Source organism: Prionailurus viverrinus, chromosome B2 (assembly GCF_022837055.1).
Source record: "Prionailurus viverrinus isolate Anna chromosome B2, UM_Priviv_1.0, whole genome shotgun sequence".
Lineage (NCBI taxonomy): Eukaryota > Metazoa > Chordata > Mammalia > Carnivora > Felidae > Prionailurus > Prionailurus viverrinus.
This window is the reverse complement of record NC_062565.1, coordinates 20,302,931-20,319,676: the sequence shown is the minus strand read 5'-3', so window position 1 is coordinate 20,319,676 and position 16,746 is coordinate 20,302,931. Positions and strand designations below refer to the sequence as shown.

General features: G+C 41.4%; 1 protein-coding gene across 2 annotated transcripts in view; it reads right to left on the bottom strand.

Moving 5' to 3' along the window:
- The window catches only part of BLOC1S5 (biogenesis of lysosomal organelles complex 1 subunit 5), a 98,857-nt gene extending 91,704 nt beyond the window's left edge, over positions 1–7,153 (bottom strand). For both annotated transcript variants that reach the window (XM_047859919.1, XM_047859918.1), the window contains exons 1-2: positions 7,017–7,153; positions 7–89 (exon numbers count right to left, since the gene is read on the bottom strand). In XM_047859919.1, the coding sequence (XP_047715875.1) occupies positions 7–89; positions 7,017–7,131 (198 nt within the window). In that variant the 5' untranslated portion in view covers positions 7,132–7,153. The remainder of the gene's footprint in view (positions 1–6; positions 90–7,016) is intronic.
- Positions 7,154–16,746: the final 9,593 nt, after the last annotated feature.

Sequence of the window (16,746 nt, the reverse complement as noted above, 5' to 3'; positions counted from 1 at the left end):
ACTCACTTCAAATTCTTTCACAAAATAACGGGTTTCACCTTGAATAACTGGTCTGTGATCTAAAAGCCTTGAATGAATTTCTCCAAGGTCTATAAAGACAAAATGAAATTCAGAGTTAATCCACACTGGGGGGCACAATCTCTAGCGTGATTCACTCTTCCCAATTCCCACGAATACATGTAGGTTAAAATCTAGTTTAGACTGGATTTAGAGGAAATCATATCCACTGCCAGTAAATAGGTACAAGTACTTCTGAGAGCAATCTGGCAATATCTAATACAGCTTAGGACCTGCACACCTAGCAGTTCCATGCCTATGTATGTGCCCTGGAAAATCTCTTGCACAAATAAAAGACATTTATAAATGTTTACTACAATATGAGTATGATGTCAAAAGAAGAAAAAAAGCAAACAACCTAAACATACTCATACAATGGAATACTATAAATCAGCAAATAAAAATGAATACACTGGGGTGTCTGGGTGGTTCAGTCGGGTAAGCATCCAACTCTTGACTTCAGCTCAGGTCATGATCTCACAATTTGTGAGCTAGAGCCGCGTGTCAGCACAGAGCCTGCATGGGATTCTCTCTTTCTCCCTCTCTGCCCCTTCCCCGTTTATGCTCTCTCAAAATAAATAAACTAGAAAATAACCCCAATACATTACGGTTACATTTATTAACATGGATAAATCCCATAAATATAATGCTTAACAGAAAAGCCGGTTTCAGCAGAATAAAGGTATTTATCTAAACTTAAACAACATATAAAAGACACTTCATTTGGGGACACATACAGAAGCAATAAAAGTAGAAAGAAATGCATGAGAACGGTAAACAGCAAATCCAAAACAGTGGCTACCTTTAGAGAGGAGAGAGGACAACACAACTAGAGCAAGGTACCCAGTGGGCTTTGGGTGTTTATTAAGATGGGTAGAGTGTTCATTACAGGTCTCTACACTTTTTGACAAGTCTGAAAAAATTAAGGGAAACAGTTCCGAATTTTAACTGTTTTTGGTAAGTCATGCTATTCATTCTACTTTGTAACAATTATATTGTGCAAGGGGTAAACCTCAAAACTCCTAGAGGAAATTAAGTCTCCAAATAAGTAACATGCACCATTCATGTTCATTTACTGGTATAACCTGTTCCTCGAATCTTTTATTTTTGCAGACATGCAATGGGGCAAATTTCATTACTCTATTTAAGGAGTTTATTAGGATACATCTTAGGAAGTATGCTAAATAAAAAAACGTAAACAGATACGTAACTTTTGCTTAAGTCCTTCAATGACTCATTACCCAGAACACTTCTACTAAGAAGGTAACAGGAGTTCATTTTGAAAAAAAAGAAAAAGAAAAAGAAAAAGAAAAAGAAAAAGAAAAAGAGAAAGGAGAAAGGTCTATGCTTAGTTAAATTTGGGAAACACTAGATAAAATCAAGTTAGACAAGTTCCTTTACCTCAGATCTTCTGGGTTTTTGATCAAGTTTTTGTTGTTGAGGTAGAAATTCTCTGTATAGTCTGGATATTAACCCCTTTTCTCATGGATGATTTGCATATATTTTCTCCCATTCCACGGGTTGTCTTTTTCATTGTTGATTGTATCCCTTCATACACAGTTTTACTCATATGAATTATTAATGCCCAAGCGAGGGTTGCACTATGCAGAAATTCATGGACCTTATTTGATTAAGAGAACCTATGTGGCAAATAATATCTGTTCACATTTCAACAAACACCAGTGTCTTTGAAACACAACTGTCTAACAGGCTGAAGTTCACACCTTGTAGTAGCCACACAGGGTCCTCCATATGCCTGGTTCCAGCTTCATCTCCCCCCATGTTGACAACTCTGAACGACTGGTGGTTTTCCAAACACATCGCGCTACCTCATGCATCCTTGCCACAGCTCGTGCTCTCGTCACCACCGGGAAACTTCCTGAATCCCTGTTCTTCCTTCCAAACCGCTGACATCACACTTCCTTGAAATTTTCATTTGTTCTATTCAGCTTCCTCCAAGGTTTCAAGGAGTGCTCCTATTTTATGCCTCCCAAAGCACCCGGGGCAATTACTTCTATCCTACTACTAACTTACTATATTGTCCTGAAATCATCTCTCTCCTCCAGTGAGTATCTCAGAGACAACATTATTTGTATTACCCACAGAGGATATGTGGGTTAACATGTATTTTTCTATATGATGAGAAGCTATTAGGCTTTGTTGATTTGGGGAGATCTTCTGCAGCCTGATAGAATTTAGGTGGCCTTTGGAGAGAGAATTCAATTCTGTTTAGAAATGGATAGTGATCACTTCTAAAACTGTGCCCGAAAATTTAAGATAGTAAAGACTTGGGGAGAACATACATGTTACTACAGAAATTAAGCCACTAAATATTTTTGTTGTAACATTACAACAACAAAGCAAGCATATAAAAATAATTCAGGAGTCCCAAGGACAAATTCTCTAAGTCTGATCATGTAAATGTAAGCTACAGAGTTTCACGTAAATTCAACCCTAACCCTGCAAAGCATTCTTTTGTTGTTTGATATATAAGATAAAATAATCTTTCATCCTCCAAAAGTTCACACTCTAACATGAGTGTTGGACAAATACCTCTTCACACAAAAGACAGAGAAAAATAAGCACTTTAATGGAAGATCAATATGCCATGTGGCTATGGAACATGGAGAAATATGGTCAATTGTAGAGCTCTCATGATCTAACAGAAGAAGTTTCTCCTCTGGCCCTGAATTTCCAGGCCTTTATTGTAACATCATAAGGAACAATTTACTGCAATTGTTTCTGATAACTCCCACGGCATCACCAAAGATGCTCTTCTTCCTTATCAGGTCTCAAAACCACTCCCTCTTTTTCATCCCTGCTTGCCTCACTAGGACTATTTGAACTAACTAGTCACTTTTCTCTATAACCCACTCCACACAGAGTCAGTTCTTGTTATTCCCAGTAGCAATGTTTACACAGTTGCCTCCAACACTAAACTAGCAAGCACTGAACTACTGGTCCTCCAGGAAATACAAAGTTGGGTTCCTGCAAGCTTCTGGTCACATTTTTTTGTCAAACCAAAATGCCACTTGTGTCACACAGGTTTGTTTTTTCAACATCCTTGTGAAACATGCCACTCTCAGTGTTTAAATTTTTTTTAAATATTTTATTTATTTTTGATAGAGACAGAGCACAAGTGGGGGAGGGGCAGAGAGAGGAGACACAGAATCGGAAGCAGGCTCCAGGCTCCGAGCTGTCAGCACAGAGCTCAACACGGGTCTTGAACCCACGAACCTCAAGATCATGACCTGAGCTGAAGTCGGATGCTCAACCGAATGAGCCACCTGGGCGCCCCAACTCTTAGTGTTTACCATCTGCTCTTCTAATAGAATCCTTTTCCGTGTATAACACTTACCAGGTATTCTTAAAGTTCTCCCACAGCCCCTTGACCTGCATAACCTACTTCACCTGCAAGCTGAACACTTTCATCCTGTACCACCTTTGAAAGTATGGCTAGCACTAGACAGAAGAGTTGAATGTTTTCCTGACCTTACACAACTGACCATAAATTTCTGTGGCTTTCAGCTTTACGACGATGCTGTCTACTATGCTCGGTCAATCATCTCAAGAATGCACAAATTTAGCTGCTTTCCCATCACTTCATCACACACTATGAATGTTGCTTTGGCACTTTCTGGAATGGCCGAACGCACAAATTGGTGAATCTCCTTCCTTACTGTGGACTGTTGACTAATTCACATTTATCTCACAGCAAACAGCACTGTAATTCATACCTGAAAGAAACTTGTCTTCTACAATGTTTTCTCTGTAAGGCACACAACAGAATATGTATGTACTTAGGGAAAACTCAGCACTACACATTGGGGATCACTTGAAAAAGCAAAATCAGCAACAAAAGCACAAAAATGTGAAAAATATACTAAATAAAAAGCAAAAAGGACACATTTACGGTATGAGAGGTAAAACAAAAAGCAAAGGTTGCCTTGTTCAGCCTCAACTACAAATGTGCATGTAGAAAAACTCAAATTTTTCTCCCTTCTGTGCATGTGGGAATGACCATGAAAGCATCATCAATATTGATTTTGAAGTTACAAATTCATTTTAGCAATTAGGCAAATTCGCAAATACCTAATCTACAAGATGAGGATCCACTGTTATCTGCCTGAGTGCTTTATTTAAAATACAAATCTGGGGCGCCTGGGTGGCTCAGTCGATTGAGTGTCCGACTTCAGCTCAGGTCATGATCTTGCAGTTCATGGGTTTGAGCCCCATGCTGGGCTCTGTGCTGACAGCTCAAAGCCTGCAGCCTGCTTCTGATTCTCCCTCTCTCTGCCCCTCCCCCACTCACACTCTGTCTCTCAAAAATAAATAAAACATTTTTAAAAAATTAAAAAAAAATACAAATCTAACCACATGATTCTCATACTTGCTGGTTAGTTTCCTAATTTAAGAAAAAGTCCAATCTAAGGCAAGAAGTCTTCTACTGTCTGATTTCCACCAAACTCCACCTCTCTGAGAGTCACTTTGTAGCAATAAATGTAATTTCCCAAACATGGCCATGCTGCTTGAGGCCTCCACACCTTTGCTCAGGCTGTTGCAAACTAAGTCCAAAATACCCTTGCCCTCTTTTCTTAATTGCTAACACTTTACTCTTCAGTAAAAAAAAAGCTCAGGAAGCCCTTCCTATTTCCCACTCTTTACCTCCTAACCCCCACCCATGGGCCACAAACCCGTGGGCCACAAACCCTTACAGACCCAGAGCATAAGCAGTGAAATCATTTATTTATTTCCTTTTCACTAATTCTCGCAATAAAATTCAACAATGATCTGTTCAGAACCAATGGTCTTCAAGTAAGGATGAACTAAAAATAGACTTTCAGAATGAAGAGTGAATGGTTCCATAAAAAAGCCAAGAAAATTCTAGACATATTTTTAATTAAAACTCACTTTTCGATTAACTTGAAAAAATTTACCCTGAATAATCTTTTTCTTTTTTTAAAAAAAGTAACACATGAAAGAAACAAAACAAAACTGTGTATGAAGGGATACAATCAACAATGAAAAAGACAACCCATGGAATGGGAGAAAATATATGCAAATCATCCATGAGAAAAGGGGTTAATATCCAGACTATACAGAGAATTTCTACCTCAACAACAAAAACTTGATCAAAAAACGGGTACAGGACTTCAACAGACATTTCTCCAAAGAACACATACAAATGGCCAATAAGCACATAAAAAGATGCTCAACATTACTAATCATTAGGAAAATGAAAATCAAAACTACAAGACACTACTTCATACCCATTAGGAGGGCCACTACCAAAGAACAGAAAAGAACAAGTGTTGGTGAGGATGTGGAGAAACTGGAACCCTTGTGCCCGGTGAGACTGTAAATAGTGCAGTCGCTATGGAAGACAGTATGGTGATTGCTCAAAAAATTAAAAATAGAATTATCATTTGGCCCAGCAATTCCAGTTCTGGGCATATACTCGAAAGAACTGAAAGCAAGGGCTCAGTTACTTGTATACCTATGTTCACAGCAATATTCACAAAAACCAAAAGGTGGAAGTAACCCAAGGGTCCATCCACAGATGAATGGATACAGAAAATGTGGTATAGACATACAATGGAACATTATTCAGCTTTTAAAGGGAAGGAAATTCCATCACAGACTACAACGTGGATAAAGGACACGTTGAGAACATTATTCAAAGTGAGATAAGCCAGTCACAAAAGAGCAAATACTGTAAGATTTCATGTATATGAATTATCTAAAGCAGTCACACACACAGGCAGAAAGTAGAATGGTGGTTGCTAGGGATTGGAGGGAAGGGTCAGATGGGGAGTCAGTGTTTCATCCCTACAATGAGTTTCAGTTCGGGAGGATGAAAAGTTATGGAGATGGACGGTGGTGATGGATGCACAACAATATGGATGTACTAATGGCACAACACTGTCCATTTAAAAATGGTTCAGATAAACTTTATATGTATTTCACCGCAATTTAAAACATTTTTAAGTAGCAGTTCACTTAGATTGCACATATAAACATTTATAATTTAGCCCTAACACCCACGCACCACTCTCAACACTCCTAATTAGACTTAAGAGACAACATGAAGTCTACAAATAGCCACAGCCAGCCGTGCTGGGGGCTGTCTACAATCTTGACAGACAAGGTTAAAATAGGCAGCAACCGAAGGATGTCATTCCCTGGGTGGTGCTGAAGGGCTCTGGAATCCTACGGGGGGAGGGGGGGTGTTCAACACTGCAAGATGTTGGGACAGACAGGACCAGCACAGGGTTAAAAAAGGATGAGGATGAGAAAGTGCAGTATTTAACCGACAAAGATCCTGCTACGGGAAAACAGGGTTGTTGTGAGCTTTGGGAATCAAACCTACTCAAGTTCAGTGAGAATCCAGGTTGTAACCTTCTCCCAGCGTAAAGCCGACAAACCAAATGGACATCTGTAGCTGTATATGGCGCTTTCATGTTTTAAGATGCTTTCGTATATGTTATCTAATTTACTCCTTGCATGACCCAGGAGCACACAGGGGCAGAGTAGGTAAAGCGGCCGAACCAAAGTCACCCAACTCCTAAACGACCTGACTGAGGGAGCAGACCCTTCTCGACCCCTAAGCCCGATGCTATATCTACGTGTTACAGCATAGTCAAGAAGCGGCGTCCAGAGAAGTTCTGCGCCCAAAGGTCCGGGGCTTGGGAAAGGGGAGAGGGGGCGGGCCTCAAGACTCACGTCCGCGGGTTTTTCGAAGTAATAATAGGGGCTGAGTTGGCTGGTTGTTATTGGAAGGCACCTGGCGTGGGGAACCAAGCGGACTCCGGCCACGACCCCCCCTACCTCCCACGAACGCGAGGCCGCCCTGCAGCCGGGGGCGGGGGGGCCCGGGGAGCGGCCCGGGTCAGAGGGCGCCGCCCCGGAGGTGGAGCAGCGCCGGGATCCACCAGAGCGACAGCCCCACTACTCCGTACCCTTGATAATGAGGTGCGCTGGAGAGCCCGCGGTCCCCAGCGAGTCCTTTTTCTTGTCGCCGCCGCCCGGGGAGGCCTCACAACCCACAGGCGTCTCCGTCCCTCCGCCACTCATCGCGACCTGCTCCGCCCACCCGCCTCCGCGTTGCGCCTGCGCAGACCTGAACTGCCCGCCTTCCGGGCGCAGGCTTGAAGCGTCATCAAAGGGCATCGGGGAAGCTGAGTCCACTCAGCGGGCAACAAGTTGCGTTTGGGTAGCCAGAGTTGTAAACTTGAAGAAGCCGATGCCGCCATGCTGGGTTAGGGCAGATGCTGGCGGAATTGGAATTTGCCTGAAAATTAGAGTGAACGTCTGTTATTGCACCTTAAACTGGCTGGAATTTATTCTGGATTAGAGAGATTGAAAGAGAGAAGATACAGCCGCAGAATAATAGCAATATTAGTAGTAGTAGAAGTATATTATCTCTGTTATACCTGCCACCAATATTTTATAAAGCATTTTGACGTGCGTTGCCGCGTTTGATCATGGTAGCAACTCGGGGAAACGATTTTATCATTTCTTTATAACAAATGAAGAAATAGGGTTAAAGGTTAAGTAACTTGAGTCTAAGTCTAATCACTTAGCCTCATCCGTGCCGCTGTGAAGAAAAAACAAATTTGTTCTTGGCATTTGCGTTTGTGAAATATCAACCGGTTGGGTATTATATGGTCTAAGAGAAAATACATGTAATTATGAAAGAGAAAGATTTGCTGGGCTGCTTTGAATTGTGGTTATGAAGTGTCAGCTTTGGGGATGCATATATCTAATTGCTGCTCTTTGCTAAACTCCATAAAGTTCACCTTGCAGCCTCAACAAGTCTTTGTGCAGACAATGTGCAGCTTTGCAATGGCTCCTTCACCTCCTGTGTTCATCCAGTGGTTCTAGGAATCATCTCTATGTTTTCACTTGTCCCCCAGCCCCCCCCCCCCTTTCTGTACAGTCCTTATTGTCAAGGGTCTTGCAGTCGAGTGCTGAAGAAACATAAACCAACATTTAAAATATAAATCCTACAAATAATAGCATGGAGGAAGGTGCAGCACATGTGGGACACCCCGGGGGGTGGGAGGTGGCCAGGAGAGACTTCCCAGAGGAGGCACCTATTTGTCCTCAGACCTGAAATGAAGAAATGTCAATCAGGGTATGTGAGAAGAAGATGGAACTTGTGGTTTTCTAGCAGAGGAAACAACAAGCCCAAACGCAGAGACATAAAATAGATGGATTAATATATGAAATGTACAGCTGGTTAATTCCAAGTTGTTGCCTCTGGTTTGTAACGTTTCTAGTCTCACTTTCATTTCCCTAGCTTTAGCATCAACCTCTAGAAAATATAATTATTTTTAAAGCCCTTCACTATTCTCCCCCCTTCTAGGTACTTTTCTTACTCAAGTTTTCTTCTCTACCTGCAAACCCAAATTTCCTCTCATAGCTTGTCTTCTTGTGTCTTTGAATAACTGGGGCTCCTGGGTGGCTCAATTGGTTAAGCATGCAACTTCGGCTCAGGTCATGACCTTGTGGTTCACAGGTTCGAGCCTCCCTTTGGGCTCTGTGCTGCCAGCTCAGAGCCTGGAGTCTGCTTCTGATTCTGTCTCCCTTTCTGCTCCTCCTCCAATTTCCCTCTTTCTCTCTTTCTCAAGAAAATAAAGAAACATTTAGTGTCTTTGAATTACTGAAAAATCTGAAAAGGCTCACTATGGAAGGTTAATGCTTCTTCCACATTAATGTGGCTGTTACATATGCAGATCCTGGGTTCCATATTCAAAAGTTCTGTTTCAGTAGTTCTGGGGTAGCTCCTACCTCCCCTTACCCAACTGCCGATTGATTATGATTTAAGTGATAGAAGAATTCTAGGTGCAGTAGTTAAGACTTTAGAACCAGACCGAATTGGGTTGAAGCTCTGGCTCTGCCATTTGCCTGCAGTTCCTTCCCTGTCAAATGGCAATAAAATATCCATTTATGAGGTTGTGATGATTAAAAAAGATAATACCTATAAAGCACTTAGCACAATGCCTGGCACAAACCAAATGCTCAATAAATGTTATTATGATTACAATAACCTCCTTATCTCCTTTTAAAGCCTTGTATAATCTGTTCTCATTCTTACAATCCACCTGTATCACCACCACTAAAATATCTTGTACTTTTTTAGGACTTTACAATTTATAAAATGCTATCACAGACCATCTTCCCCATGTCTCTTAATCTTTTCATGAATCTAGTTGAGTTGGCTATTAAAATACCCATTTTGATGAGTAAACTGAGGTTCAGAGGATACGGTAGAGAGCCTCCAAAGATGACTGCAGTGATTCCTTCCCTCCCTGTGTACACATGCAACATGCTTCTCTCTTCCCCTCAAGACCTGGAGTTTGTTTCCTATCCCCTTGAATCTGGATTGGCTCTTTGACTTGCTTTGACGAATAGAACATGGTGGGAAAAAAAATGCTGTGCCGGTTGGGACCTTGAGACACGTGGTGGTTTCTACTTTTGCTCTCTTGTCAGCAAGTCCAGGGTCTCCTGCCCTGAGAACTGAGACAGCACATGTAAAGAAAGGCTGTGTGAGTGAGAACTAAGGCACCAAGCAGTCAGCACCAGGCCGCAGAAATATGAGGGAGCCATTCATGGTTCCTTCATCCCGACCATCAGCCTTTTGAATGCAGTTACACCATCTGCAGTGAAACTGATACCACCACATGAAGCCAGAAAGCTGCCTGATCTGTATTGTGAGAAATAATGAATTCTGTGAGAAATAATACAATTTTGAGAAACAGTAAATAAATAAATAAATCCATTAAATTGTGTGTTTCAATTATGCCCTCCCTCTCATCGACAGGATTTAAGATGGCTTACAATGATCCGGGTACTCCCACAGGATGACATCACAGCTACCAAAGAGCGGAACCATGGACAGAGTCTTTAGATGACCAGGCTGGTGCATTACAATACAGCAAAGCCCAGTCAGCTAGGGGGTCTTTCTACTGTGCCATGGCTGTGCCGGGAATATTTCTGCTTCTTCCCTTTGAACGCTCCCTTCCTTACCCCTCCACCTATTCAACTCAGTAAACTTTATTTATGGTGTATAGTAAAGGATTTGGCTGATCTCCGTTACTGGTTCCTTGGAGATAACCTCTAAATCTTTGGAATATCTCACTTTAGATATTAACTTTGTTAATCATGGTGGCCTGAGTTTATGCTAGCAAGGTGACTCTCAAAGGCCCTTAGATGGTTTCAGGATGGGAGCTCAAAGACCACTGTGTGATTAGAGGGTTGGGGCTCTGAGCCATGTAATATCAGTCTGACCTCTGGGGGGAGGGGGGTGGGTCCTGGCAAGGGGGTTCAATCACGTGGCCAATGATTCAAGCATCCATGTCTAAGTAATGAAACCCAAATAAAACCTGTACAAGCCCTGGTGAGCTTCCTACTTGTCAATCTCCCCCTGATGTGCCTAGAGGGTGGGGTATACGGAGGATATAGAAGCTTCCTGTTGGGACCCTCCCAGGTCTCACCTTATGCATGTATTCCTTTGGCTAGTCCTGATTTGTATCCCTTACAACAGAACTACAATCCTAAGTACAGTACTTTCCTGAGTTCCAAGGACCATTCTAGTGAATTACTGCACCTGAGGGGATAGAGTGGGCACCTCCAAAATTTGTAGACAGCTAACATGGGTAGCTTGGGAACCTGGAGCTTGTGCCTGGTGTCTGAAGGGCAGTCTTGTAGAGGATGGTGTCCTTTACCTGTGGGGTCTAAGCTAACTCTGGTAATCAGTGTCAGAATTGTGTTGCAATTGAACAGACACCTACGTGGCAACCATGGTTTGCCAGATAATGTTGTAAGTGCTCTACACATATTAATTCATTTAACTCTCATGTCAGTCTTTTGAAGCAGATACTGCTGTTATTATTACCATCTTACAGATGAGGAGGCTGAGGGACAGAGAGGTTAAATGACTGCCCAGTTTGCGTGTGGTAGAAACAACCTTGGTCTCTCTGCATGCATTTACATGGGTGAGTAGAGAGTGGGGAAGGGCTTCTCTTAGAAGCCATTTGACCTCTAAAAGGGCAGATGGGCTGTAAACTTCATTCCAACACATTTAACAAGCATGTAGTGAGCACTTTCTTTGTACCAAGTGAAGTGCTAGGAGCTGAGATATAGCGGTGAGCAAGACCGTTCAGCCTTTTCCTTCTCTCAGTGAGGGTACAATCTACCAGAGGGAACAATATTAAAATACTGTACAATTACTTTTCTGCAATTCTGTTTCTTATAATCTGTAGATACATGTTCCAGCTGTTTTATTGTATTGCTCTACATGCTACTGAGTTATGTTGTTCTCTGGGATGGTTAGATTCATAGCAAGGAGTCAGAGAAGAGTCACATTAGCAGTGTTGTTGCATCGGGAAACTTCAGCTAGGATTAGGGCTGCTTGGACCCTATGTCATCCTGCCAAAGGTCTGGTATTACCTCTTGCTGTCTGGCTTGATGAGATTTTTCTGTATTCTTAAATGAAACTTTGAGATAATTATGGATTCTCACACAGTTGTAAGAAATAATACAGAGAGATTCCTTGTACACTTCACCTAGTTTTCCTTCAATGGTAATGGTTTGCAAATGTTAATATCACAAACAGGATATTGACATTGATTCAATTCACCAATCTTTCAGGTTTCCCTTTTCTTATATTCATGGTGTGTGTGTGTGTGTGTGTGTGTGTGTGTGTGAGAGAGAGAGAGAGAGAGAGAGAGAGAGGCAGAGAGACAGAGAGAGAGAGACAGAGACAGAGAGAGAGAGACAGAGAGAGTGTGCGTGTATTTGGCTTTATACAATTTTGAAAATTTTTTAAAACTGTTTTTATTTCTTTTTGAAAGAGAGAGAGAGAGAGAGAGAGAGAGAGAGAGAGAGACAGAATCTGAAGCAGGCTCCAGGCTCTGAGCTGTCAGCACAGAGCCCGATGAGGGCTCGAACCCACAAACTGTGAGATCATGACCTGAGCTGAAGTCGGATGCCTAACCAACTGAACCACTCAGGCGCCTCTGGCTCTATATAATTTTATCACAGTCAAGATAGTGAACAGTTTCAAAGCCATAAGGATAGCCCATGATGCCTTTTTGTAACCACAACCAACTTCCTCTCTGTCCCCATCCCAATCCCTGGCAACCTATAATATATCCTCCATTTCTAAAATTCTGTCTTTTTAAAAAATATTATATGCATGGAATCATACATTAAGTACTTCTGTGTTTTTAAGAGCAGGTATTATCACCTTCATATTTACATGATCCAAGATCATTTTCCAGAGGCTCAATATCAGACAGTTTCAGACCATATAAATACAAAGGGATTTTTCCAGTTATTGTGCTTTATGAGAGTTAAGATATCTAAATCATGGAAATAATGTTAATTTAATAGGAGTAAACTTCTGACTTCGGGGTAGTATTTGCTAAATCCATATTGAATCTTATGAAAATTAGAAAATAGAAATAAAATGAGCACTTAATTATATACATATTAAGAACAACACTGAAATTCATTCCTTGGTATAAGCCCATCCTTAGAGGCATCGCTGGGGGGTGGGGGGGACTTCCTAAATCTATTTTGCTTTTTATCATATCTATTTCACAAGATTTTCCTCTGGAACATTCTCTGTTGACATCACTGTTTATCCTCTTCTGTCTAACCTATTTTTGAGGAGGATGAAAACAATTAAAAATGGAAGAAACGAATAAAAGCAAAGGAGAAGGAAAGATTAGAGGGTCTTTTGACGTAAGATGGTAAATATTACTGCATCTCATGAAGTTTTGGGAATGCACCTGGCACAGCAGGCTTGAGAGGCCATTTGGTGGAAGCAGCATGCTGTGCTTTGATATCCACCGTCTTCCGGGGGACAGCCACTCCATAGTCCTGTACTGAATCTTGCTTGTTGCCCCTACGGATGCTTCTGGTGTAGATACATGGCTTGGAGTGCATGTGGTGCTTTACTGCAGAGCCACCACGAGAGGGACATGCTCCTGTGATAGGGCCAATGGATCAGAACGTAGAGTGCTCTATCACCATGCTGGCCACACCTTCAGAAAATTCGACTCAGCCACGCCAAAGGACAAAAGCACCCATCGTTGAGTGACCAGGCTGCTCTATGCCTACTGTCACCCAATCTTTGGACAAGTGTCATACCGGGGTCCTCGGGGTAGGGCCAACCACAACAGACCTCTTGAACCATGCAAACACAGATTGGGACCCAGAAACTTGTATAGAAGTCCTAGGTGATTTACCACGCACGCTAAAGTCTGAGAACCACTGCTTTAGTGCAATGTCTATCGCGCATTCCCCAAACTTCTGACAAGGATAGTCAACTCTTAGATTCTTTTATCCAAGTGACAGGGCTCAAGTCAAATGCTGAAAACAGTTAGAAACTGCCAAGTGGATGAGGCCAACCAGAGGGTTAAAAATCTCTTAACTGACTTTAAGATAAGGGTGTGTGTGTTGTAGAAGGTCCGGAAAAATGAGGCAGTAGAGGAAGGACAGCCTATATGACATGAACAGACTAGTTCATGGACCGCACCAAAGAAACTTGGGACTTGGTAATCAGATGGCTGGAAGTTTGTGGTCTTGGTCAAAGCAAGCCTGTGGCTTTATTGTTTAGAGCTATGCCTTGTCAAATTAGTTGTGTGGCTACTGTATTTCAAGCTTAACTTGGATAGACAGGCCTGCCAGGCACGAATTTCTCAAGCAGATGATGTTAGGGAGGACAAAAATTACCCACCGCAAGACTGAGGGCAGATGACACTCAGCAGGAATGGCAAGCCAAATCTGCAGGATCCATAATACAATTGGCTAGCCCTAGGGACCCAGTCTCTTTGAAGTGGAAGAGACAGTACGAATGAACCATCACATTAACTCACCAGGCCGGAAAAGATGCAAAGCTTTCATTCTCCCCACAAAGAAATGAAAGTTTAAAAGATTAAAATATTCCTAAAGGAATCACGATAATGGAATCAGAAATCCTTGAGACGTAATGGTAAAACTAGCCAACATCTCAAATGCTCCTGACTTCCTGTCTACCTTCTTTTGGCCTCTCTCGTAAGTGAAAGATGAGTTTTGCTAGATTAGGTAGCAGTTGGAATTGGTTTTATTCACCACTAGTATTGGGAATAAAGGCAGAGCCTGCAGGAATGTGGGCTTCAGCAACAAGTAATCATTATTGCAAAATCAAATTCCCCATCTCATCTCTGATATGCCTGTATGTAACCCTAGAGCTGGGCTTCAAAGTGTTATAAATTCAGCATATAAGACATGGAGCAGTGGGATACAGAGCCCCTTGTGTACCTAAAAGCTCTGCCCAGCAAGAGAGATATATGATGGTAACTTTCTCCCCATTGCTTTTGCAATAAAATTCACCCAGAGCTCCAGGAAGTTAGAAATGTAATTCAGCTTCAATAAATCAAGACTAAAATTAAGATGGCCAGATATGTAGCAGCCTGCTCAGGTGTATGGAGAACTTGAAATTTAGTGCCCTGGTAATGGGTAGGGGCAGATTATCTAATTATGGAGAGAAAGAAGAAATATTGCTCTCTGGGGTAAAAAGCTAAATGCTCTAATCCATTAAACCACCACATCTCTGCCAAAGCTAGATTAATATCAAAGTTCAGGTAACATGACTTTTTTTTTTTTTAAAGGAATGAAGTTAAATGAAAAAAATATATAAATGAAAAAGCTATACTTCACAATAATTCTAATTTGACTACTTGTCAAATAGTTGCATGTTCGATCTTACAGTGGGATGCACCTGTACCTGATTATAATAGAGTTCTATTCTTTCCCAATGATAGGTCTGCTTAAATTTTTATCAACATATCTTCAGGCTTTTCTGGAAGGACTTTTAGCAGGGCTCTCATATGATGCACTGGCAGGAGGTGATCTTCCTGTTCATTCTGTTCCTACCTTCCTGCTTTCATCCTTGCAGAAGACCTTATGAGCTTCTCACTGACTGCAGTTAACTATGGCTTCATATTTAGTTGGGTGGAGCCAATGGAGGACGTCCATTTAACAAGGAGTAAAAATGAGAATGTCCACATATCTGTTAAGAACCTCTGTTAAGTGCAATAATCTTATTTCTGAATTTGGATGAGGAGGGGGTGGAGTTTCAACCAGAAAGTCAGGTATGGATAGGTGATTAGGTCATTCTTGAAGCTCTGTTACATTTTCCTACCATACTGAGACAGCAGCTACTTGAGATTTACAACCACAGAACTGCACAAAATATTTCATGACATCTGGAAGCTTTGGATATAACTGTGCCTAAAGTCAGATGACCTTTAGAAATTGCCTCCAGTCCTACTATATCTGTGTGTTTTAAAACCAGTGTTCATTTTTAATGAATGAAAAATCCATGGATTCTTGACTGAAGAATGACCTTTCCCTATTTGAAATTTTTTATCTGTTCTTGAAAGTTGCATGTGGAATATGGAGACAGGGCCATCTGTCCACTCAGGGCAGTCAAATTAACCCCTGTAACAGACTATGGTGGCAGACTATGTCCTCTGACTCTGAAATTGTACAATTCCTGCTCATTCCAATGACAGTTCAAGTGAGGTGTTGGTTAGCATGTGGATTGGCCTATGCCCCAACCTAACTTAATATGAGATAATTTGAATGTGTAGTGTCTAGTAAAGAGTCTGCAACATAGTAGACATTCAGTAAATGGTACCTGATTGTTTTTATTTACTTTCCAACAATGTTGAGTGATGGCAGCCTCCCAAAGAAACTTTACATGCTGTTTCAGAAATTTGGTCATAGACCATTAGATTGTAAATGTAAGCACTAATGTCACTGTCATCCTCAGGAACTAGCAGTTTCTGATACATAGTAGGTGCTAGATAAATATTCGAGGGATTATCGAATGATCAGTGATGCAGGCTTCTGCGAATCAAAGAAAATGGTTGGAAAGGGGCATACACTCTTCAGAAGAAATAACATGCACAAAGATTGCCCCACTTTCTTTTAGAGGAGTCTCACTGATCTTTTAGAAAGCAAAACAAAACAAAATGAATAGTATGGTCCCTTTTTGGAACAGCTTGAAAGATGTAAGGACCACCAGAGATTTTTAAGTTGGTAAGTAATACGACAAATTCATGTTTTCCAAAATCATAAGATGCTCTGCCCAACTGTCTTCTCTCAGATGGACTCATGTTGCACAGGTGTCCCAGGGACAGCAGAAGGGAAAAGACTTAAGAATTAGATTAAGGATTTCACTTTATAAAATTGTAGGTTATGATTTTACAATTTCCCATAGATTGTACTGATCCCGTTCTGTGTGCTAGGCACTATACAATGTACTTTTTATACATTCTCATTGCAAATTAAACAATGAGATCAGAAATTTTCATCTCTATTTCATAAGAGGAATTTCATGTTCAGTGACTTATTCAGGGTCTTATATGGTGAGGCTGATACGTAATTCCATTCTTTTTTTTTTTTAAGTTTATGTATTTATTTTTGAGAGAGAGAGGGAGACAGGGAATACCAATCAGGTTCTGCACTGTCAGCACAGAGCCTGATGTGGGGCTTGAACTCAAGAACCATGAGATCATGACCTGAGCCAAAAATCAAGAGTCAGACGTTTAACCAACTGAACCACCCAGGCTCCCCCTATGATTCCAGCCTTAGAGTAAACAAACAAAAAAAACCTTCACTGAGCTATAA